At 38.5% G+C, this 23,997-nt stretch overlaps 2 protein-coding genes across 6 annotated transcripts; one reads left to right on the top strand and one right to left on the bottom strand.

Annotated features, from left to right (window-relative positions):
• Positions 1-5,168: 5,168 nt before the first annotated feature.
• On the bottom strand, positions 5,169-13,586 carry LACC1 (laccase domain containing 1). Of its 4 annotated transcripts, XM_063149341.1 has the most exons (7): positions 12,688-12,788; positions 10,150-10,325; positions 8,813-9,408; positions 8,071-8,252; positions 7,415-7,580; positions 6,602-6,827; positions 5,169-6,151 (listed from the first exon to the last, which is right to left on the bottom strand). In XM_063149341.1, exons 3-7 carry the CDS (start codon positions 9,378-9,380, stop codon positions 5,977-5,979), a joined length of 1,317 nt encoding a protein of 438 aa, XP_063005411.1. In that variant the 5' UTR covers positions 9,381-9,408; positions 10,150-10,325; positions 12,688-12,788; the 3' UTR covers positions 5,169-5,976. The 4 variants fall into 4 exon arrangements, with proteins under 4 accessions (XP_063005411.1, XP_063005413.1, XP_063005412.1 ...); XM_063149343.1 differs by lacking the exons at positions 10,150-10,325; positions 12,688-12,788 and adding an exon at positions 13,540-13,586; XM_063149342.1 differs by lacking the exon at positions 10,150-10,325 and having other exon boundaries at positions 12,688-12,827.
• CCDC122 (coiled-coil domain containing 122) lies at positions 12,904-22,793 on the top strand. Of its 2 annotated transcripts, none has more exons than XM_063149345.1 (5): positions 12,904-13,054; positions 15,131-15,263; positions 16,790-17,188; positions 18,338-18,454; positions 21,870-22,793. In XM_063149345.1, the coding sequence occupies exons 1-5, from the start codon at positions 12,909-12,911 to the stop codon at positions 22,032-22,034; spliced, it is 960 nt and encodes a 319-aa protein (XP_063005415.1). In that variant the 5' UTR covers positions 12,904-12,908; the 3' UTR covers positions 22,035-22,793. The 2 variants fall into 2 exon arrangements, with proteins under 2 accessions (XP_063005415.1, XP_063005416.1); XM_063149346.1 differs by lacking the exon at positions 12,904-13,054 and adding an exon at positions 14,383-14,430.
• Positions 22,794-23,997: the final 1,204 nt, after the last annotated feature.

Genomic DNA, 23,997 nt, shown 5'->3' on the forward strand with positions numbered 1-23,997 from the left:
CCTAGCCAATATACACACAGTCAGACCCTTCTTAACAAGCCATTATTAAAGGAAATTAGAGAAGTATAATTGTACACAGGACGAGACTCTAAACCCCAAACTGTCACTCTGATGAACACATCTACTAGATAAGGAGAGTGTACAATTACCTTTAACTTTCCCAGTCTCATTAAAAGCAAAAGATTGCTACTAACCTAGCCCCTAAAATGTTAAGTGAATGCAGGGTTGCTCAGGAGATTTTTCTCAAAATATCTTACCATCATGGCATCATATTTTTGTCCCAATATCATTTATGTCAGCAACATATACTTTAAACAAAAGCTACAACACACAAACATCAGTATCAACTCTGCATCTGTGCTTCTGCCATGGCTAGCATGGAGTTACATGAGCCAGGATGTGTCAGCGCTGAGGGAACCCAGGGATCCAAGTTTCAGGGTAATTGAGGGGACTGAGGAAGATCTAAGTATCAAATACAGCAATAAACATCCACAAACCTAAAGGAGCCTCTCTACAGAGTTTCTTGATTGACTCACCTTTCATGTCCTGCAGCTTTTTATGGGGATGGTATAAAGAAGAAAGCAGAGTCAAAATAAAATCATCTGCATGACCCGGTTTTCTTTAATGATAGCTTTATGAAGCATTTACTAAAAGCACATATTAAAACCAACTGAAAGTGTTTGAGTCATCTGTCACAATTTTGTTTTTACAGCTGAGTTTTTTGTGATTCATTCTTGTGCAGGAAAATCAAGCTTGCATATTTCTAAGAAAGATAACCAAAGCAGAACAGAAATGTTTGCCTTTAGCTGCAACATATGCTTCAATATTGCTTTAGGATAGAGCTCAGTGCCTCAAAGAGAAATACTAAGGTATTTATTTCATACAGCTGTTGTTGGAAAAAACACTTTCAATTGAAACATCTAACCAGAACTATGATTCACTGCTTAAAAATATTGCAAAAAATTATACATCTCGAAATATAAACATTGTTTTCAGGGTCCCTTATAAAACGCATGTTCAATTTTTTGGTAGGCTCACCCCTCATTTTTATGCTGCAGCCTATTTATTTCAGATGTTTAGGCCTTTGCTACATGTAGAAGGGGAAAGATCAAAACAAACACAATAGTTAGTAGTTCTGAATTACATTTGCACAATAAGATAGAAAATTAACCCTTAGATAAAATTAACTGTGTAAAGAACTCTCTTAGTCTAGTCACATATTGATTTTTGTCTCAGATCTCTTTTCAGTTGCAGGAATCAAATAGAAATCCATGCCATGTCCTTGCTTCCATGACTGTCAGAATTCAGGTTGCCCTGGAGACATGATGCTGCATTTGTAGAAGGATAAGAGAGAGAATTCAGTCCTGCTGACCTTTGGAGACCATGCTCCCAAAATTCTTCTGTGGGTGTCCTCTCAGCCCTGAGAGCTTGCAGACAAAGACAGCCAAGTATTTGTAAATTAAACACTTACTAATGAAAGATCAGAGGGATCACTTAAAAAAGCTAGCTTCCTATTTCTCTGCATGCCTTTGGGAAATACATAATCATGCTTTTTAGCAGCACAGCCACAGGCACTGTATATTTAAAGCAAGTACAACAGCAAAATCTCTGTCTTTTAAAAAGGTGTTACACTGAATAATGATTAGTAGCATTCTGGATAAAAGAATATACTCAACCAGGACAGTTTTTAAATCCACATACATATCTATCCAAGTCATTCATCTGTAAGCACTGGATCATAACTGCTGGAAATGGAAAGTAGAACAAGCCAGTCTCACAGGCAGAGCTTGTTGTCAGTCTTTGGAGGTATGTAAATCCCTCAGCAGGTCAATACACTATTTCCTCTGTCACATATAGGATTTACTTCTCCTGTCAGTGCACTGTCCTGTTAATATTGTTGCACAAGAGGCTGGAGTTCAGGAAGGACTCCAGTACTCAGAGAACAAAAGATTCACACACATGACATGGATGCGAGTGCACACGCGCAGCCCCTCTGGGCCTCCGCACAAATGAGTGCAGCTCATCTCCCTCTTTGCATTGCCCAGCAGCAAATTCAACATGGAGTGGAAATGAGGACAGCAGTGAAGGAATCTAGGAATATTGGCTTCTCTGCCATGTAAGCTGAAAAGCGGTAGCTCTTTTGGAAACCTGTAAAATGGGAATGGTTCGGAGGATAATGATAAAGACCCTGTGCTGAGAACAAGAAGTTTCACACTGTTGCTAAAAGAAAAAAAAAAAGCACAAGCATACAAAAGAAAGCAGCACTGGTGCTGTTCTGAGCAGAATGGCATCTGTGTCTTCCAACCCCCTGCTGATCAGATTCACAGTCCTCACAGAGTGATTGTGAGTGGTGCTGGACAGAAATAGAGCGATGCACAAGAGATAAGCATGAGGAAAACAACACAAGCAAAGACGACCATTTTGCAAGTCCATGATACTGCTGGGGAAAGGAGATGCTTTCCTGTAATTGAATGCTTGTAATTTGGGAGGGATTACATACTTTCTGTGAGTCAAGATGTGCCCATATGTTTTGCTGAGTGTCCAGGCTCATGGCTTCTGAATTTGTAGCTAATCACAAAAGCAACTGTCAAATGCAAAACTGCCTTCCCCCATCCTGTCTCCTCAAGCTGTCAGCAGAGAGAGACCAGCAGTCACTAAAGGAACTGACCTCTATAAATGCATTAAAGCATTTTTCATCTAATTTCTTAATAGTTTTTATCTTTGCTATACCTATGGCAATAAATGACATGGTTTGGATAAACATTTCACTAATTATCTCAGGCTTTGATCTATTCCTCTGAAGCTGCACACTGCTTCGCCAGGCAGACAGCTTTGCTAGAGCTGCCCTCCTACTGGAGTACTGAATAAAACCTTTCTCAGACATGTTTCAGTACACTTCATTCAAGTATATAATGTTAATAAAGAGGCCCATACTGAGAATCTACAATAGTAACAAATGTTAATTGCACAGTAACAACTAGCAAAACCAATATTCAGTGTGATCATTTTGTGTGTTCTCCTCAGGGCACACCATTATCATAAATAATAATGTAATTTAATAACAATAATAGGGCAAATGCAGCTTATAAATTCAATGGATATTAGGTTAATAAATGGGATCTGATAATTAGTTAGGTACAGCTGAACAATTTATGAAGCATTTTAAGAGCTTCTCTAGAGGTGGTGAATCAAGGGTGATGTGTTTGCCTCCTTCAGTGAGCAGCAAGAATGAAAAGTAAATAAACAGAGATGTGAAACTGCCTAGACTCCTTCTTGTCATGCCTCTCCTCCAAACTATTGTTTTTAATACCAGGATTACAGTGCCTTTGTAGCAGGGACTTTTGAAAGAAGTAATGATTCAGAGCCTAGCCTGATTTGAGACTGAACCTTACAATATTTTCTTATCGGTCGTGGAGTTTTCCACCTCAGTCATCCATGTGCAAAAGACTGTTTCCTGTCTTGAAAGGTTTACACTCTAGGTAATTAATATAAAAGAAAAAAAAATAGAGAACAATTGTGGTAATGATTTGTCTTCCAAAAAGTGAAGCCTTTGGTGTTCCTGCTCATTCTGATATTTTCTCCAGCTTGCACACCCTTACCATGATGTGTAAATGGTATTTTTCTACACATAAAATCTCTAGTGTAATCCTTGAGCAGGTAAGAACAAGACAGGGCTTACTCTCAGTATCATGTTAATGTGATCTAATATACTGTTGAGCATTTGAACTGTGGTTAGTAGCATGACTGTGAGGTCTTTGTAGTTACTGCAAGAATAAAAGTATTAGTTTTAAGCCATCTTTGAGGTGAGATGGGATAACAGCAGGCACATGGGCCCCTATGATCTTCAGCTGCTAAGTACCTTGCAGAACCAAGTAACTCAGCTGTTTTTGATGGCATACCCTTGATACACAGGAAAAAGGGCTAGGTGAAGGGGACTCAGCTTTGGCTGAGCTTTAAATGCAGTGACTGAAAGCCATGTAGTGCTACTGCCCCTATAGCTTCAGGAAGGATTCTTACCTCACTGCTATGTCAGTCAGTATCCATAAAGTGGAACAGAAATCAGGGCAAAGGGACAGAACTAAAAGGGGAAGGTAGGCTGTTGGGTTGGTGTTTTTAACTAGTGTAGCAAGATAAGCCTGTCAGTCTCCATATAATTATACTGTCCTATATTTAGAACAAGTCAATAATACACGTAATGCATACCATACACACCATTAGCTGGTATGCAGCAATGTGCTTGGCAACTCTAAACTGAGTAGTGTGAGTGCTGCCCCTGTTGGATCCTGAGACTCTGGTTTGAAGCCAGCTGAATGGTGAAAGCAATGGAGGAGTTTTAAAAAGGTAACTGAAGATTGTCAATGACTGCAGGGCTACAGCAGCAGAAGAATAATATTTCTGAAGAAGTAAGATAGTTGGCAGAAGCATATTTTTTCGTAGATAGTTACAGCCAGGGAACATACTCAGAGCCAGACTCTTCTCAGACATACCATTTACAGGTAAAAGGAAGTTTTTTTTAAAAAATGTCTGTTCTTCCAGAAAACAAAGGTCTAATTCGGTCAGCTCTGAATCAAAATGAAAACAGACTGTTCCTCAAGCACAGATATTAGAATAACTTGGCAGATGACTGTAGAGGCAAAAGTAGCAGCGTGCGCTGTGCGGTGCTTTGCAAACCGCATGGTTTGGACCCCCATCCATCCATCCATCCATCCATCCATCCATCCATCCATCCATCCATCCATCCATCCATCCATCCATCCATCCATCCATCCATCCATCCATCCATCCATCCATCCATCCATCCATCCATCCATCCATCCATCCATCCATCCATCCGCGCCTCCAGGATGGAAGAGCAGCGCGAGCGAGCACTGACCTCTAGTGGGCAGAGCAGTCAGAGCGGGGAAGGCTCGCAGAACCCAAAATAGAAAGCACGTCATGAGCGCCGCTGGCCCAAGGCTTGTGCTTGGCAGCTCTGCAAGCCGCAATCAGCACGGCTTTACTGTTAGCAATCCCTCACTGCCTGCGTGTCAGAAGACATCATGTCTATTGTAAAATCTAGAGGCATCATCTTTACTGGCCAAAAGAAAACGGTGCACACTTAGAATTTGCTTAGTAAGACACGTAAGACCAACTACTGGTCAGTAAAATTAACTCAGGATAAATTCACGTAACTTTTTAGATATTTATTGAACAATTTGGCATTGTTGAGAGTGTGTCAATGACATTATGAAAGTACCACTGTTTAAAGAAAAAAAATACTAAGAAGACATGAATATATACATCATAAATTAAGGGATTTAGTCCTACTTTTCCTACAACCAAAAATTACAGAAGGGTGAGAGTTCATACACTTTCAATATCTGCTCCAAAGGAGCCCGCTTGCTTCTCATTGTCAAGTTATTTTCCATAGGAAAATTCTTGTAAGTATTTTGGAGTTCTTTAAACTAATCCAAACGAGAAAATTAATCCCATGCACAAAATTTTTAAGGTTTCGGCTGAAACTATTCAAGTTGAGTGTCTCAAACAGCTAACATGCAACACTGGCTTCCCTTTCTGTATTAGCAATGTCATACTTAGCATCATTCAGCAGTCTCAACCACAAGCTAATGAAGACTGGTGGTTTTTGGGTTTCCACCACCTTAAGATAGTGAGGTTTCTGAAAACATTTGGTCAAGGATGATCCATAAACTTGGAGCATGCGTCTGGGTCTTGCAGAAGGATTTTGGCACTGGTATGGGTTGTCCTTGTTTCCTTTGCCCCCTGTCTCACACAAGAACTGTTGTCCCCACACCAAAGGTACTTATTCTTGCCTCAGAAGGGCAAGGGAAGGAACAAGCAGGAGAATCTCAAGACCCATGGATTCCCTACTACAAGTCTGTGAAAGAAAGGAGGAAAAACTTCTATGAGGAGAGCAGGATGCCAGACAATGCAGCAAACTTATTATCTAAATGCTGTCCTAGAGTAAGAGATACTGTCTCAGTCTTTGATTGATATGAAGCCAATCTGTGTCCCAAAGTTAGTGCCATCACGGAAGTGAGAATAAAATTTATCAGGGTGGCATGCAGTACAGAAAGTTATGTTTTGGTTCTGGTCTGTGATAGAATCATCTTGGATGTTCTCAGGAAGAATCCCACCTCTCTCAAGAAGAATCCTGAAAAAAAAAAAAAGAGAAGCAGAAAATATTACTGTTTGTACATCCTCACATTCCATAAGGCACTATCATTAAGGCAGAACCTCAAACACCAACTGAACAAACTGTGCCAATATTGTGATTGGGGCTTTCATTTGCTTTTTTTGTTTCTTTCTTCAGTATTAGACTAAAATAATTATTTTCCTGCAACCTGTAAAGTCACATTAAATTTGAACTTTTGTTTGTAATCCATTGACTAACAATATGTAATGGTATAACAATAAAATAATCACTGAAATCCAGCAAAAGTGAGCAAATACCATTCATTCAAAAGTATCCTTTCTTGATCTGGAAAGAACTAGAGAGTACTTTGTTGAGAACCTTCACCATATTAGTGCTGAACAATACAGTATCAAAATAATTATTTGTAATAAATGTGGAATTAATCTTTTGTTCCCTCAGGAGGCTTACCTTGTTGCTCTTCTGATATCAATATAAGGATTTGCAGAGTCAAATAGTCTCACACATTTTGGATCAATTCTGTGAAATTCTTTTGCTGATTCATGAGGGAGTCTATAGCAGCAAGGTCCCACAGATGGGCCCAGCACCACAAGGATATCTTTCACGTTACAGCCATATTCAGACACCATAGCATTCACTGTGGCCATAGACACTCCTAACAAAGTGCCCTTCCATCCTGTGAGAGATGAGAAGTTGAAAAAAAATTGGTATAAATTTTCTTTTTTAATTTTCTAGCAGCTAAAAATAAATGCAATTATTAAAGGTATAAATTAGGAGATGCATTTACACCTAAAATTAAATAATTATATCTAATAATAAATTAGCTTAGAAAGCCTCCCCCTTCCCCCCCAGATTTCACATTAACAGCAATCAGTTTTCAAATATAATTTTGTGGAGATGGAAACTGGAGACAGGTGTTTAGATTAGAATTCCAGAGTTCTTTTTCCCCAGGTGTCCTGGTTTGGGCAATTAGAGCATACCTCACAGCTCCTCTGTGCTTGAAACATTTAAGTGGGGATACAACTGAAATATGTCAGAAATATATTTTTATAATATATTTTATTATGTTTTAATGTTGTTTTTAGGGGGAACAAAACCCCAAAAAACAGGCTCAAGCTAGAGATATTTTTTTGGAATAGACAGAAGCTAAGTTTGCCCTTGGTCATTGCTTGGAACAGATAGAAGAAAGCCCAGCTTTGGGTTCTTGTATCTCATTTTGAGTCCCAGGAAATCTCTGCATTGCACAGGGAGTGCAATTCCTACCAGAATGAGCAGCACCACAGGCTCTTCTGACAGGATCAGCAAAGAGCACGGGTATGCAGTCAGCACCTGGAGCTGCCAGCGTGACACCCTTCTGATCTGTAACTATTCCATCATAGTCGTCAGGCTCTGTCTTTCCCATAATACACACAGCATTAGCGTGATCTACCTGTCAAAACAAAACCAGAATGTGGACAGTGATATGGCTGCAAAACAACCCAGCTCTGACTAATACAAGGTTTTTTCTTTGACATGAAACACTCTTTTGCACTAACTGATTATGCATGAAAATCAGGTCTCCCTTGTTCAAATGCCATGAAGACGTATCAGTAGAAAGCCACTATAAAAGCAATGGTGTATTTTTCTTTTAGGAGAAGGTGCTCTGATCATTTATTTGATTATTCTGCTTTGTGGTAAGTTAAATATTAGAACAGACTTGGAAGGATCAGTGCTGCTTCTCTATATTGTGACAAATGGCTGATAGTTTGGATGGCTATTCCCCCAGATAAGCTGCACATATTCCCCCACATAAATGCTTTAATTGTCCTGCTTATCACAGGTTCTTGCTGACAAAGATAAGAACAATGCCTACAATTTAGCCAGTGATACATGAAGGAATATCTCAGCCATTTACTTGAATCCATTGTTTTATAAGATACCTTGACCCTGTGAAAAGCCTCAGGGTTAAATCCTGCAGCATTAGCAAGCCGGCGGAGATTTTCTTTAACAACAATTTGTGGGTCCCTGCGCTTGGAACTGCTGAAGAGATTGCAGGAGCTTAGAGTTGGTATGTAGGAGATCCCACCTGTCCTTGTGGTGAACCCATGTAAGAAAATATCATCTGCCAAGGCAAGAAAACACAACAAACAATTGCTTTCAAAACAAGATCAAACCAACTATTACACGGGTTTATACTGAAGTGACCTGGAATCAACCAATCAAGTAAAAGTATTGCTTTACCTTAGATTTAGCTGTGGTATTTAAATTTAAGGATTCCTAATTTCCTTCTTGCTCACAATCATGCCATAGCAGGGACACTAAGACACCAGGAATGTCTGGGGCTTCAGACCAGCAGAAACTCTTATCCTGCCTTTCCAAATTATGATGGTAACTCTTGAAGTGTGCAATTCCCACACAGACAGGAGTAGATTTTATGGTCTGCCCTCCCTAAACCCAGGACTGTCTTTTCTCAGATCATGTTCAGGCCTTAAACAGTCTTGCCAGACTTTTGCTGTATTTTTATGGACACTTCTTCCTTTTATACACTATTATACACTGTTACAACATCATATAGAGTTATTTGATGCCTGAAGGCATTTCCAAATCTTAGTCATTTTGCAATACCCTGGAAGAAGTATGCTTGGTAAGTCTCTATAAAAACTGTTAGCTGGAGCTTTCTACCTGGGATCAGGGAAGATCTGAGGATGGTGAGCTCCCCTTTCAGGCTTGGCAGGCTTTCCAAGTACATCTGAATCTCACTTTGGATGAGTGCCATGTCCTGTGAAGGAAGCATTTGCCCTTCATGCTGATGTTCTGATATCTGCAGGCTTTCACTGTCAGGTGCCACCTGTAAATCCTCAAATTCAAACTGGTAGACTGCTGTAAAGAGATGGTCTATATATACTTTCATTAAGTCTTTTCTTAAGGTAGAGACAATAACTTTAATGATGCTCAGGTCGTTTTCATCCAGTCTCTGTTTGACGGTGTACAAAGCAGCAGCTGTAGTCTGAGCACATACCACCTCCAGTCTTCTCTTCAGACTCTGAAAACCTCTCAGAGCTGGAAGCAAGGACTCTTGCTCACCATTCCTTTCACTCCCCTGCCTCTGGCAACACATGACATAAACAAAGGGAGCATGGCTGGAAGAGCATTTCTCAATAGCTTCCAGAGTGTTGTGTAGTAATCCTTGGATGTTGCTCTGCAAGTTGGCTGTGAAGCTGAACAGATCTATCAGTACTGCTTCCACCATATTCCAGGATATTTAAAGGTTTCTCCAACTGCCGAGTAGTAACAAATCAAGAAAAACACACAAAAAGTCAATAACAGCACTGTTAGTCCGAACACAGAATCATGTCATGGCATTTAATTCAGTGATACTGTGTAAAGAAGGTACATAGCAGTTAATTACTGACTTAGGCTTTCCCAGCTGCATCAAAAGAAATTCCAACAAAGGAAAACTAGAGGAAATGGGAATAATTATGTATTTATTTAAGCATTTAGGTATTTCCCTACCACCCTACCTACTTCAGGTCTTTCCCAGGTCAGGGATGATGAAAGGTTGGTACGTAAGATTAGATTTATTGAATCAATTAACACTCATTAGCCTAATGGATCTTCATGACATGATTCATGGGCTGTCCTCCAGTTTCCATGATGCAAACAAATACAGAGGTCCTTTAGCTTCCTGGGACTGGAGGAGTTTCTGTAAAAATTTCTTTGGAGGTGTTTAACATACTCATATCTAAGGTGGAGTTCATGGCAGTAGAGTGCTGAGCTGTGAGGGCAATGACATTTTTCCCCACAGGCCTTCACAAGACCTTTCATACTTCTCCCTTCTGCATTTCCAAAAGTATTGACTTGCTAATTTTTGACTTTTGTGTGAAGGAGCACGTGACCAGGATAGTTCTTCTTTTCAGCATGCACAAGAACCCAGCAGTGGTTACTGAAACTTCACCTAGTAATGGAAGAAGTACTTAGAACTAAATTAAAGCAAGAGAATATGGTACACAACTTCTTACCTCAGCTTTTTTACTCTGCTAGCTGCACTCTGCAGCTGAAATCAAGATGTGTTAAGCTTATCCAATATCATCCTTTCATTCACATTTTGTTTTGTGGTCCATGGTGTAATTCCAGTTTTGGTGGTTAGATTTTTTCCTTTTCTGAACTTTGTTGATCCAAGCCCAGCTAGGCCTACCTGTGGAAACATGTCAATCCATCTTTTCTTCTCTCTGTTGCTATGAGGGGCCAATTTACATATTCTCTCAGAAACGTCTTTCTTTTCTCTCTCTGATAATCTTTCTGTTTCCAGTGCAGGCATCCAGAGGTTCGGAACAAAAGGCTAGATCCCTCTGCTTTGGGAACCTGAAAGACCCCTACTTAGATTTCATGACTAAGCACTATGCTTGATCTATGAGAAATATATGCACCTTTACCAACAGTTTTAAGACCCTATAATAATTCAGAGTATTTTTTAACACCATCTTTTTTTTTTTTTTTTTTTTTTTGTACAGCAACAAATTGTGCATGACTATTTACTTGTAGGATAATTCATATCTTTGCAGGAACAAAGTACTTGAGAATCTTTTTAAGTCTTTGAAATCAGTGCTCTGCTACCAGAGCTACCCACACTAAATAATGCCCGGCACAATTTTCCTGCCCCAAGACCTCAGTCTCCTGTAACCACATTAACGTTCTGGCTTTACATCACTTCATTATCCTGCAAAAATACTACTTCCACGTGTACTTGAGGCCTATTGTTATGGTATATGTGATGTACTACTTGGCATTTTATGTTTGTCTCTGGACTCCCAAATTTTCTCCACTGAAATGAGAGGTCAAAGACCTTTGTGGTTTTAAAAGATGGCTAATTTAGAGAAGGTTTTACAGAAAAAATTCTGTATTTTCTTCATTGTTCTTTCCCCCAGACTGGAAGAAAAATAATCCTGACTGAAAATGATGTTTTCCTTTCTGCGAATTGAACACTTACAAAGATTAATTGGTGACTATCAAAACAGGTGAGCTGAAAATATCAAAATGTGACACCAAATAAAAGCAACTGCCAAGGAATTTATGACTCCTGATTTTGCTCAGAGTATTATTTACACACAGCTGATAATGGATTTTAGAGCAAAGAGCTTGCTAAGCAAACAGTGCTGAAACAGACTCGTGCCAAAGACCATGACTTGGGAAATCAGAGTATTTCCTTCTTTACCCTGACACTCTCTCTGTGGGAGGCCTGTCTGAGTGTGACACCATCCCAGCCACAGTACAGCAAATAGTCCCAGGAAAGACAGCACAACAGAGGGGTGCAGTGCAAAATGAGGTAATTGCTCCACTTCAGATATGTCAGTAGTGGAAGGTAAATAGAGCTCGTTGCTGTTCTTTTACTTGCCCAGAAAAATACCACCAAAGAAAAGGTGGAAGGAAAGTGTTTGATTGCATACATTGTTATTAAGTTGTGTATGCATTGCAAAGACTCCTTAGGGGCAATTATTGGGATGTACACATAGGAACAATGGGGCTGATTCATCCTCATATCCTTCCAGCTTTGCATCACAGAGTCCTAGTGAAGACAGTGGTGTCAAAATAGATTTGCTTACAATCATAGCAAAACTGATTCTTTTCTAAGTCACTCCAAAAAACCACCCTTCTCAAAATACATGCTTGCCAAGCACAGCAATGTTTTAGCTTATGGGAGATGAATTTATGGTTATTCAGGTTTTAATTAACATGATCTACAGTCCCAGTGTTCCATTGAAGCCACATCCAAAAGAATAAGTACATTTATTAAGGAGTCGATCATTTTGGTACACAATTCATGACAAACATTTGCACAAATTTGAAGCCAAGGCCACCCATTAGCTGTTTTCTCACTTCCTGAAACTGACAGTACAAACGTTTGGAGGTTATGAGAATTTCTTGCACAGATATCAAAAAAGTAGGTCAAAGAAAATGATAAATAACAATGTGAGAGGTGAGGAAAGTAACGAGGAAAAAAGCAGAAAAAGCAAAATGAATACAGAAAAAGAAAAATGAAGGAAATAAAACCAAGCTGCAGAGAAGAGACAGTCCAGGGTGGAAGAGAGATGCAAAAAAGCAATTTTCAAGAACCCCAGAAATCTAATTCTAAAAGTGCACTGCTGGCCAAGAAAAGATTGCTAACAATTTCCTGCATCTTTGAATCCTGCTGGTCATTTTATATTAGAAGAGAAACTGAGAGAACAGACATAATTTTTTGAAAATTAAAATAGCAGGAGATATTTAATATCTGCCAGAGAGAGATGCCCTGAGAAAGAAAACAGGTCATTGAAGCGGCCCAAATGAACAGAGATAATAGCAGGTGTGTAAAATTTCAACAAGAGCAAACATAAAAAAGAAAATTCAAAAACTAGAGGGGGAAAAGAACTACATTTAACGTTCTTAAACTGGATTCAAATAAAACATTCTGCTTCTTTTAACCTAGTTTATTTTAGGCAAGGTTGAAGAAGCAGAAATCACCACATACAATGAAAATACTGAAGCACACGCAGTTTTCATAAACACAGGAGTTTACTTACACAGGTGGACAATCCTATTGCATTCTGAAAGGTACCCTCTGACAAAATACACAGACATTTCCAGCTTTATATATCGCACTTCTTTCAATCTCGGAGCTGATTTGCACAAGCTGGAAATTCCTACCCTACGTAAAGGAACCTGTATTTCTTCTTTTTGACTGGACCGTGCTTTGCTGCTGGCTGCACCGGAAAGAACAAACTGTACTGCAAGGCACAGCACGATGAACAAGCGCCCGGGCAGCGCTGAACGCGGAAGCGGCGTTAACTCCGCTGTGATCGCACCTCCTTCTGCTGCACCGGCTTTGCACAACCACAAACCAGCTCCCAAACACACGGCGCAGCCAAACACGACAGCCCCGCAAAGAAGGTAAAGGAAAACTAATGCAGAGCAGAGGAGTTTCCTTTTCTAAGTTGAAACTTTCTTCACTGAAGAATTTGGCAGCCAGCCACGAAGGAGTGTAATCTGGATCTACACAGAGAGGTTACACAATGCCAGCTTTTGGGGCCACAGGTCCCCAATGAGGATGGCAATTTCTCCTTGCAGCAGTTGGGAATTTCACACAGCTAAGTGAAGAAGTCTTAATCCTTTGACAGGATAATGCGAAGGTTAAAAGGCTAGCAAGGAAATGAGGGATTGAGATCAGGCTTTGTGCAAGAATCAAAAGATAGTAAATACACTTCCTCAGTTGCGTTAAAATCATAGTCACGACTGTTAAGTACATGACAACGGAAGAAAGGGGCAAGAAAAAAAGGACAGTAATTTTTACGGGACAGAGGAATTAATAAAGTCTGATTTCCCATATAAAATGCTGTCTCCTGTTCCCCCTTTCCCTGCAAGCACAGTAAACCTACATTTCTGCCAGGTCCAAACCACACACGGTGAGTGCTCTGCGATTTCCCCTCCTGCTATTCTGTTCAGCATGTGCTGGACAGAGGGATGAGAGCTGAATCCTGGTTCTCCTTCCTGAACGGGACTGATGACGCAATCTTGTCCCTCCTTACCCAGACATCTCTTTTCCTGAAGTTTGCAAAAGTCGGTCATTTCTGAGGCTTTCCATCCCACTGCCAAATGTGACCGAGCGAGGTCATTAAAAATTAACAGAGGAGCTGCTTGGTGGAGAGAAACCAATACAATCATTTTCTTTCCTTCAGCCAGACTAAGGAAGTAAAAGTAATTACTGGTGTTATTTTTGGTGCAGAATGCTGAGAAGGAAAAGGACAGAAAATATTCAGGGTACAAAACAATATTGAAAAATGACAAATGAATGAAATACTGTATTTAGCTTTTGGCACTTTAGAAAAGGGATTAAATAAATAGGTCATATGCAGAGATGAGCTATTAGTTTAAAAAATAGTTGTTACAAATATATAAGTAAGCATAAGTATAGTGTATAAGTATGTTTTATATTTATTTACATATGTAAGTTGCTTAATATTATATATAATACATATAATTAAGTTGCTTAACATAACATATAATATTTGTAATTTTAAGTTAAATCTGTTATAAAAATATAAAAAATATAAAATAAGTAAATTTTAAAATCGAATTATAAAAATAATGCGATTTGGGGTTCAAATTCCCTTCAATTGCTTAGAGGAGTACAAGCGGGGCAGAGACAAGTGCGTGACTACAGAGCAGGGCATGGCATAGGCCAGAAGAAACTGGGCCACATCTCTTGTCCTTCGTAACCCAGTGGTGCTTGGGAAAACTGGATGTTCTCTGCAGAACAAATGATGGCAGTAAGTGCAGTCTAATCCAGTGAATGGGTGACTCGGGGAGCCGGGGAACAAAGGGCGCGGAGCAGGACGCCCTCAGGCACCGCCGAGCCGGGCGGCGCCACCGCCGCGGGTGGTGCGACCGCCACGCGTTCCCTAAGGGATCCCTCCCGCCGCGTTCCCTCCGGCTCCCGCAGGCACCGGCCCCGCTCTCCGCGGGATCAGCTCCTCTGCCGGAGGGATTAGCCCCTCTCCCGGCGGGATCAGCCCCTCTCCCGGCTCCCCGTGCCCCTGGGCTGCCGCAGGCCCGGGCGGCGGCGGGGAGCGGCGGCCTGAGGGGCGGCGGCCCGGAGAGCGCTGCGGGTGCCGTGTGGCGGCCGGGACTCGGGAGGAAGGCGGGAGCGCGGCCTCGGGCATTTAAGATGCTCTAAGGGTACTTTAAAAAGTTAGGACTTTGCTCACAAACTGACGGTCTGCTCTGCAGAGAAGCGGGAAGAACATCGTAGTATCACATCGCAGGTTTATTTTATGAGATTCTGCAAGAAAGTGTTCTAATTCTCAGTGATTAGCTTCGAATAACCTGTTCTTGCTAAAAATTAAAAATGAACCAAATGAAATAAATGGCTTGACCTGCGATCCCACGGCACAGCCCTCAATCTTGTTTTGTCTACAAGAACTAAATTGAAAGATGATAAAACAATTCACTTCTTTTCTATCCCTCCAGTTCTTCACTTCTGCCTGAAATGGCCAAGGAAAATTCCCCATCCCTAGCTGAAGTTGTAAAACGAGTTGCAGAGCAACAGCAGTCACAGGCATCAGACATAGAAAAAAGCAAAGCAGTTCTTTTCCTATTGCAGGTAATAAACCTTGTTTAGAGTACTGAAATCAATTAATTTTCATTTGATGAAGAAGTATTTCCTTGAACAAGAGAAGCTGGTGGTACTTAATGGATGAGTGCATTCAAGTGTAAGACAGCTCTTCTGTTCCTGTGTGTGGCATTCAGGCTCAGCCAAAACTGGGGGTGTGTACTTTTGTTTTTAAGGCCACAACACAGCTAAGTGTTCATTACAGCCGGTGAAACGTTGGTTTGTTACTTGAACAAAACAAAACAAAAATACTGGGCTGAACCCACAAAGTGAACCCACAACAACTAAATGCAGAGTCATAGCTTTTTGATTTTTTAAAAAAAATAATAATTTCCTAAGAATTTGTGGGGGAAGGATTTTAAAAATTATTTTTTTTTCAGATTTTCACCACACTGTATTTTTTTTTTCTTAGCATCTTTTTTGACAAAAAATACTTTTTTTCCCCCTTATGTTTGAAGTGTGTATCCTAAGTAGCCATTAAACACTGGTATTACTTGGTACTATTTTGTAGAGCACTGGGCATGTGTAGTTTTTCTGAAGACTCTGTGATAATTTTTCTTGTCTTTTATTAAGCTTTCAATTACTGTTTAACCTTCAAGATCAAGTTTCTATTGAGAAACTTACTTTTAAGTCTGAGAAAAGATGATTCCAATTGACATTTTTGAGGATGGAAGAACACAAATGAAAATAGTACTGTTCCAATTATAACATCTGTGCATAGGTCTACAACTGAAATAATTGATATTTGAAATTTTGCACAAAAATAAAATTTCTGAAGTAACAGTGAAATCTTGTATTTTTAGGAATGCCAGTGGACTTGCCATACTTTACAAGAAGCTTTGTCCTGTATCCCAAAATATAGTCTGATGATGCTGCAACAATAATTTGTGATCTTACAATTGAAAATTATGTATCTGTTTTAAAACAGACCCAGAGAACTTTAGAGCCCTAGGTAATGAAAGGTCTTTTCCAGGCTTGATGATTCTGTAATTTCTTATGATGGTTTGAAGTACTGCTTCCTGGTTTTGTTCACTTCTCCTCAGTGAGATGATGTAGATGCCTTTTTAGGACTAGATAGATATTTCATATGGAATTGAAAAAAGCTGTGATTAATTCAACTCCCAGCTACTACTGTGATGAAGTCAGGATTAAAAACCTCCGTTGAACAGTCTAGTTAAGCTCCATCACCTCTCAGACACACCCCTCTATGTGTCTGTAAAGGTTTTCAAGGGATTTTTGGCATCTATCTTGCAACTGTGAGGTATTTAAAAGTGAGTTCAAAGGTATCTTCTTTAATATTTTAGATTCAATCTAAGGGGAGAAGACTAAGATAGTATTCTTACATTGTGCCTCTAAGATGATGATATTAAGAAATATAAGTCTAATTATCTTCCATTCAAACCACATTAGACAAGTGAAAAAAAGGCTGTTGAATAAATATAAATTACAGTGTTTAACTGGACACTTAATATCTTTCTACAAAAAAATTCTTAAATGAACACTGAAATATTTTACAGGCAAAGTGCCAGGAACTAGAAAAAGAAATGAATTCTGTTCTGTTAGAAACAAAGACAACAGAAAGGGAGATACATCTGCAAGACGATGCCATAGAAGTGACAAAATATGGCTGTGAAAATCTGGAGGCCCAAGTCAGAGCCCTGTATTCTGAAAATTTAAAACTGAGGTGTGATGCAGAAACAATACAAGAGGAGTTTGAGATGAAACTTGCGCGAAATAATGAATATCGGGAAAAAATAAAGGATCATAAACATCTCTTTTGGGAGATGGAAAGTAAATTGCCAATTATGATTGAACTTGCTGAAAAGAAAGCAGTTGTGGAAGAATTAAAGGCAAAGAAAGAGGAATTAATATGTGATCTGCAGAATCCAGAAGGATCTGTTATAAAACAAGTGCAGGTATGATGTTTCCTTTTTGATTCTTTCCTTTTATGTGAAATAATTTTGATATCATTCATATAATATAGTTATTTTGTCTAATATGTCTATGGTTCATGAGGGACTGAGTACAAGGGAATATAGGTAATTCATAATGCTGCATTAATTGGAAAAATTTTTAGTTCAATATCCAGTTAAAAATATCAGTATTGTTATCTGTGTAATATTGTAAAAAATATTTATACTGTGTGTTGGAATGAACTCAAATATGAAAATATTACACAACTGTAAGTTAAGCTTTATCATTGGATAAATTTACATGGACACTTTTCAGAATTCTGTGGAAGATTGCCATATTGTTACATGTAAGAACACAATATTCTTTAAACATTTGCCATATTGTTACAGGTAAGAACACCATATTCTTTACACTTTACTGTCAACAAAATAAATTTGAGCTGTTTGCCAACAGGAGGTAGATTTGATGAGATGGTGATAGAAATAAGAAGAGAGAAAAAACATGTTTGGTATTCTAATCCAACACTGTTGGTTTTACTTGACCCAATTACAATTTTTACTAATAACAACTACACAGGAATTTTTCACCACGGAATTTTGCCAATATATGGACAAACACAAGCATGAAGTTGAAAGGGGATCACTGATTTAAATTTGATGTAACTTGCATTGTTGAAAATTTAATAGTATTCTGTTAATGTAAGTTGATGAAAATTTGTTTGTACAACAGATCTTTCAATACTGAAAAATAAAGACTAATTAATATTGTATTTCCCTATGAGAAAGAAAAATATATCTAAAATATTACACTATTCTTCCATTTTGCAGTTAACTGCACTTTAAATAAAGACCAGCAAATTGAGCTCAAAAGCCTGTATTGTTTTAGTTCTTATATTTCAGATCAAGAGTATACATTCTTACAGGTGTAGAACCATGTGATAAAATATTTAATAGATAATTTTTAATTACCCATCCTAAATTATTATAATTTTAATTAGTATTAATAGGCTTATTGTGAAACTGTTTATTATAGACCTTTATCCCATCTCCATTAACTACGACTGTTTAGATGAGACAATTTTAATAAATATATTAGATGAACTGTGCCACATTTCAGGGAGTGAATTTCTGTATCTTGACTTGCATCTGCAGGAAGAAATCACACATTTAAAAAGTGAAGTCACAACATTGAAAGATTTGATCAATAAAAAAAGAGATCTGCTGGAAGAAGAGAAAAAAAAGCATGCTAAGCTTAGAAAGGAAATTGAGGTGAGTCATTGGGATAAAATTTAATTGCAGTTCTCCTGATGGAATGTAGATAATGCAAATGAAGTTTGAAGTACTTTATACAGCAGCGCTGGCTATACATTGTTAAAGTATATGCAGTAATGATGCTGTCTTAAATTCTGATGGTCTTTCTAAAATTCAGAACTTAATTGTGAAGAACACTTTTTTTCTGAAGTCTTTTCAGAAGGACTTCATATGTGAACTTTTGGATTCCTGGAAAAAGAAGAGGTCACTGAATAGTAGCAAAGGAAATGCACATTTTAAAATTTGTGTGATATTTCTGAAATACTTTACATTTCACTGCTGACTTGATTTTTCATGACTTGGTAACTCATCAGTGGGAGACTAAAATGCACCAGGAAAGTGGACTTCCTATGAATCTCCCTAATTTAAGCTGGCATTAAATTAGGAATAACACAACAGCTCCTAATTAGCTGATAAGATAAAATTCTAATCAATAGTTAAAAGCTTATCTTTTAAATAATTGAACTATATTTTTCATTTTGTTCCTTATTAAAATACCCTTAGAAAATTTTTAATTTGGAAGTTTCTTACCATTTATCTTGTCAGTTTAAATAAATGCCACAAAATTTAATGAGCAAAGCTTAATTATATAAAGATTAAGTGATTTAAGGTTAGGTCTATTGCCCTTTGTAAAATGTAGGAGGAAGAAAGAATCATTTTTTTCATGTGACAGTGAACAGAGAGAATTTTTAACCTGAAAAGTAAAACACAGCTGCTTTAGAATAGATCTGCTAGTCAGCATTTGAGAAAAATTTTATTACCAAGGCAACATCCTCTTAAGAAAATTCTCTAAATCCAAAGTTAAGTTAGGTAGCCTAAAAATAAAGTTCTCTTATCAAAATCAATTTAATTAAACAGAGAAGGTTAATCTTCACTTTTGTTCTTCAGTTATTTGCATTATATGTTCTTTCTGTCTCAGAAGGAAGCAGGTTCAAACCCAAAGCCTTTCAGGGTATTATTTTCTATTAAGAACTCTCCTGAAAACAGTCCAGTTTTTAATATAAGAACTGACAGTGGATAGACAGACACATTTATACCCAGCAGTCATCAGCACAGCTTGGGACAGAATACTCAAGTCAAGCGCAGGAATAAAGTGAGATACTAGGCGCATGGAAGAGGTTTTATTGAGCTGCAGTGGTGGAATTCAGCTACAGACTGGTGGCACTTGATGCAATTGTTTGGAGCATCCAAAGGAGGGCAGCTAAGGTGGGCCTGGAGGGGAAGCCATAGGAGGAGCATCTGAGGTCACTTGGTCTTGTTCAGCCTGGAGGAGAGGAAATGAGCAGAGACCTCATTGCAGTTAGAACTTGCTTGTGAGGGGGAAAGAAGCATCTCTGCTCTGTGGTGACAGTGACAGTATCTGAGGGACTGGCCTGAAGCTGTGTCAGGAGAGGTTCAGGTTGGACATTAGGAAAAGGTTCTTCACCCACAGAGTGGTTGGACACTGGAACAGCCTCCCTAGGGAAGTGGTCACAGCACCAAGCCTTCACAGAGTTCAGGAAGCATTTGGACAATGCTCTCAGACACATGTGCAACACTTGGGAATGTCCTGTGCAAGGCCAGGAGTTGGACTTGATGGTCTTGATGGTCCCTTCCAACTCAGCATATTCTGCGATTCTTAAAGCAGCCTGTGAACCTTTTCTTATTCTCTTTCCTGAGCACTAGCCCCTTCACCCATTTCTTGAAAAGCAGATCCTGTTCCCAGCATTGGACAGGGTTGTCAGCAATAAATCAGGGTGGTTATCTGTGCAGGGTCAAGGCTTCGGTCATAAGGATAATTCAAGATATCCACAAATAATTGAAAATTTGTTGTTATGTAGAAGTAATTAAAAAAAAATCCCTACCCAAAAGACTGTCTATTCCCCTGCTGCCCTCTTTCCCCAATGCCAGTGTGTGACTGTATTACTCTTGGCAGATACTTGCCTATCCTGTCCTTAAACAACCCTAGTGGTGGAGATACCCTGAGTGCCCAGACGATTTTTTTCTAATGTTTGACTTTCATGTACACAAGATCCAATAGAAAGTACAATGTTGTCCCTTCCCTGTCTCCAGTAATCATATTAGTGCTCCCTCCCTCAGCAGATGTGCCAGACTGTTCCCAATAATGATGCTAGAGAGGCATTTCTAAAAAAAGCAGATAATATTGATCATAGATGTTTCAGTGTTGTACAATGCAGTCCTAGTGATGCAGATGCCCCAAGCACTCGTTCAGATGAGTGAATCTGACAGCATCCCTCAAAAAGTTGCAAACAATTATAGTGGTGAGTGAGGTAACATGGAGGCAATGAGGTAACATGAGGTAGCAAGCCATCACCAATAAAATAAGGCAGTTTATAGAACACCAGTGAGGCAGTTTCCTAGTTATTTGTGAAATTTAGGCAGTGAGATTTGGAGGAAGTCACCAACAGTGCTGTGAGTTCTGATGCAGCTGTACATCATCATGTGCATGTGAAATACAATGTAATGAATCTTCAATAAGTAGACACAAGAGTAATTATACACTACCACTCATATGCCATTTAAACTAGGGTAAGTAAGCCCAAATTTCATTAAGGGAATGCTCATTATTTCCATTTTTATTGCAGTGAGTATTTCATTCTTTTAACACTTCAGAATGCAAATTTACTTCTCCACATAAAGCAGCAATGAGGGCAGAATTGACAGTCCTGCATTGCCGCAGTATTGCCTAAGAAAAATGTGCCATTTTAAATGCAGTGCAGCTACAAAGGTGCTACTGCAGTCAGCAAGGTTACCTCATTTACGTTCCCATTTATACCCAAACATGCTTGTCAAAGAATGAAAATTTCTTCTTTCTCACCTCTCATTTTGGAGCCTCGAATCTTCCACATGCAAAGCCTTGCCAGAGATTTGACATGGTGTCCTTGGGTGGTATTAACTTTGGTAAATTTTAAACATCTGCAGAGCAGATATCCACACTGACCTCCACACTTAAGGTCTTAGTAGGACAGAGCTTTTCTTTCCTTAATGGGAAAGTGAGGCATGATTCATGTCCTAAACCAGATATCTGAATAGGTCAGATGAATGCTTGAGGGCCATGCAGGACTGGAGTGGGGGCTGAATTAAAAGGGGCCTCTGGCAAACAGAGGCGTGGACAAGCAGGCAGGGGTACAGGTTTTCTTGGCAGTAAGATTTACTGTGTGCGGTTTGCAGTGTTTCTGTTGGTTGGTAGGCTTTGGGATTTCTGCTAGGAATGGTTTGCATGCAATCCATGACTGTAGTTAGTACAAGTGTATGTAATCATATGGAGCCCTCCAAAAAGGATTTGTCTGTCCAGACCCATTCCTGAGCTGAACTCACCTCTGTAAATAGTTTTACTGAATTGATTTTATGAAGGTTTTTTTTTTCTTTTTAGGTACAGAATAAGAGATATGATGCTATATTAAAACGTTTCCATTGCCAACTGAACAAAGTCCAATCAAATAAAAGACAATGGCACTGGAACATTCAGCAGTTGGAGAAGAAGGCTGCAGAACTAAGAAAATGTCTTGGAGTAGCAGAGTTACAAAACATCGTGTAACAAACTTAACAAAGAATAGAATGCACGTAATCTTTTCCAGGCAGTGGTTTTTTTTTCTGGAAATGCTAGAAATCTTAAATAGCCTGATAACTGGGCCAGGCCTCAGTGATTTCTTTCTTTTTAATATTTTTCTCTCTTTCATTTTGTGGCCCAAACTAATAGTCACAATAATGAGTTAGCTGTTCAGGAATAACTTAGTTGTTCAGGAAGAAAATTTGTGACATTTCCAGGTGTTTTCAAAATATATGTCAGTTTTATCTAAAAAGTTATAAGTCAGCCAAACAAGATTTGGGAAGTCCCTTTATATCTCACTTGGTCTCCGGATGTTGGGATATATGCTGCTTTTCCTACAGAGAAATTAATATTGGTATATATTTGCACTCCTGAGACACCAAAGTTCTTTTATGTTTTATCCACATCCCTTTTTATTGCAACTTGCTAAGGAACTCTGAAATCTTAATGGCCCGTATTTTGCTCTGTGGGAAACTCACATAGAAGATGTTACAGTATGCTAGGATGTTTTGGAATGGGGGCCAAAGGCTGTCCAGTTGTAAAAGGCTTTAGAACAAGTACGCTCCAAACTGGACTTCAAATCATCTGACTTCAGCTGGTCTAATAGATGTTAGCAAAGAGGAGTGAGGTACTACATCTGGGCAGCTTGTAAAATGGAAAAACTCACCCTCAAGAAACACGAATCCATTATAGATTGATGATAGAGGAATTTATTGTCTGGAAAATTTTAACTAATATCTAACATCTAAGTGCTTAATTATCTAAGATGATTCAACATAAATGACAAAGTATTAAAAATTGTTGTTAAAGCAGTAGTGAACAGTAGCCATTTTCCTTTACTTTCTTTTTATTTTTATATTGCTTGGGGTTTGAAGAATTTACACTTAAGGCAGTCGTTCTGCTTGAACATAACTTGTAATGTTTATCTGTTCTATGAAAGTAGATTTTTATTTCAGGTGTTGTCTTGAATAATTTAGATTTACTTTACTCATGAATATAAAATGAAGACTTGACTATTTACTGTGAAAAATGTTAAACTGCTTATATATTGTTATTTTAGGAAAGCAAGGCTTAAAATGTAGTACCATTATTACCTTCATACATCATATATATTTACATTTCCCTTAATCTGTTATTTCACTTAATATAAAGTTATTTTAAGCAATATCCTGATTCATTAAGGCTCTCTCTTGACATTGTTAATCTCTCAAGGCTTCTTTGCTCAGTCTTTTTCCTTTGCAATAATATGAACTAGGCTGCTTTCATTACAGCAATAAAGTAGAAATAAAAACCCTAATAACCAAATCCATAGTAATAGTATATCCTAAATATTGAGTCTTATTGAGTATGTAGTGCAAACCTGTAACATTACAATTGTTTATCCCTACACAGAGCAACATAGCATCCATTTTATGCATGTGTGTGTTCTAGAAAGGGTCCAGATCTGAAAAGTTGGAGAATTTACTGTGTTATTGTTAGTTTCAGTGATTAACTGCTCTTCTTTTATTTTGCATGATTCCTAGTTTCAGTTTATTCATCCATCAAGTGAAATGATTGTACTTTATATCACGTACAATGATATAAGTAAAAATACTGATGTTCTGTCTTCTTATTGGGTTAAATAGTTCAGGCCTTCTAAAGCTATTGATTATCAGATCTGACCAACAGCTTTAGCTTAATGCACCCCCCCAAAGTGGTGCAACATCCAACATTTTCGGGATCTTAAGATGATGTACCCTTAAATATGCGTTTTACCACTGATATTATCTTGTTTTTATTTTTAGTTTCTCATTAGTTCTGCTCCAGAACAATTAATGCATCAAAGTATGTTTTGTGTCTTACTTCAACTAAGTTCACTTAGTTGAACTTAGTTGAAGTAAGTTACAAAACTTAAGTTCACTTAAGTGAACTTAAGTTCACTTTGACACCTCTTACCATGGTCACAGTTTAG

The sequence above is a fragment of the Melospiza melodia genome, chromosome 2 (genome assembly GCF_035770615.1).
Source record: "Melospiza melodia melodia isolate bMelMel2 chromosome 2, bMelMel2.pri, whole genome shotgun sequence".
NCBI lineage: Eukaryota > Metazoa > Chordata > Aves > Passeriformes > Passerellidae > Melospiza > Melospiza melodia.

Bases quoted from the DNA above. Each gene is read 5' to 3' on its own strand.
- CCDC122 (XM_063149345.1), top strand. From the start codon at position 12,909: ATGAACAAGCGCCCGGGCAGCGCTGAACGCGGAAGCGGCGTTAACTCC. The intron at 15,264-16,789 runs GTAATAAACCTT...AATATTTTACAG, and splicing joins CAGTTCTTTTCCTATTGCAG to GCAAAGTGCCAGGAACTAGA. The intron at 17,189-18,337 runs GTATGATGTTTC...TTGCATCTGCAG, and splicing joins CTGTTATAAAACAAGTGCAG to GAAGAAATCACACATTTAAA.
- LACC1 (XM_063149343.1), bottom strand. From the start codon at position 9,380: ATGGTGGAAGCAGTACTGATAGATCTGTTCAGCTTCACAGCCAACTTG. The intron at 7,581-8,070 runs GTATCTTATAAA...TTGTTTTGACAG, and splicing joins AGGCTTTTCACAGGGTCAAG to GTAGATCACGCTAATGCTGT. The intron at 6,828-7,414 runs GTAGGAATTGCA...CATCTCTCACAG, and splicing joins CTGTGGTGCTGCTCATTCTG to GATGGAAGGGCACTTTGTTA.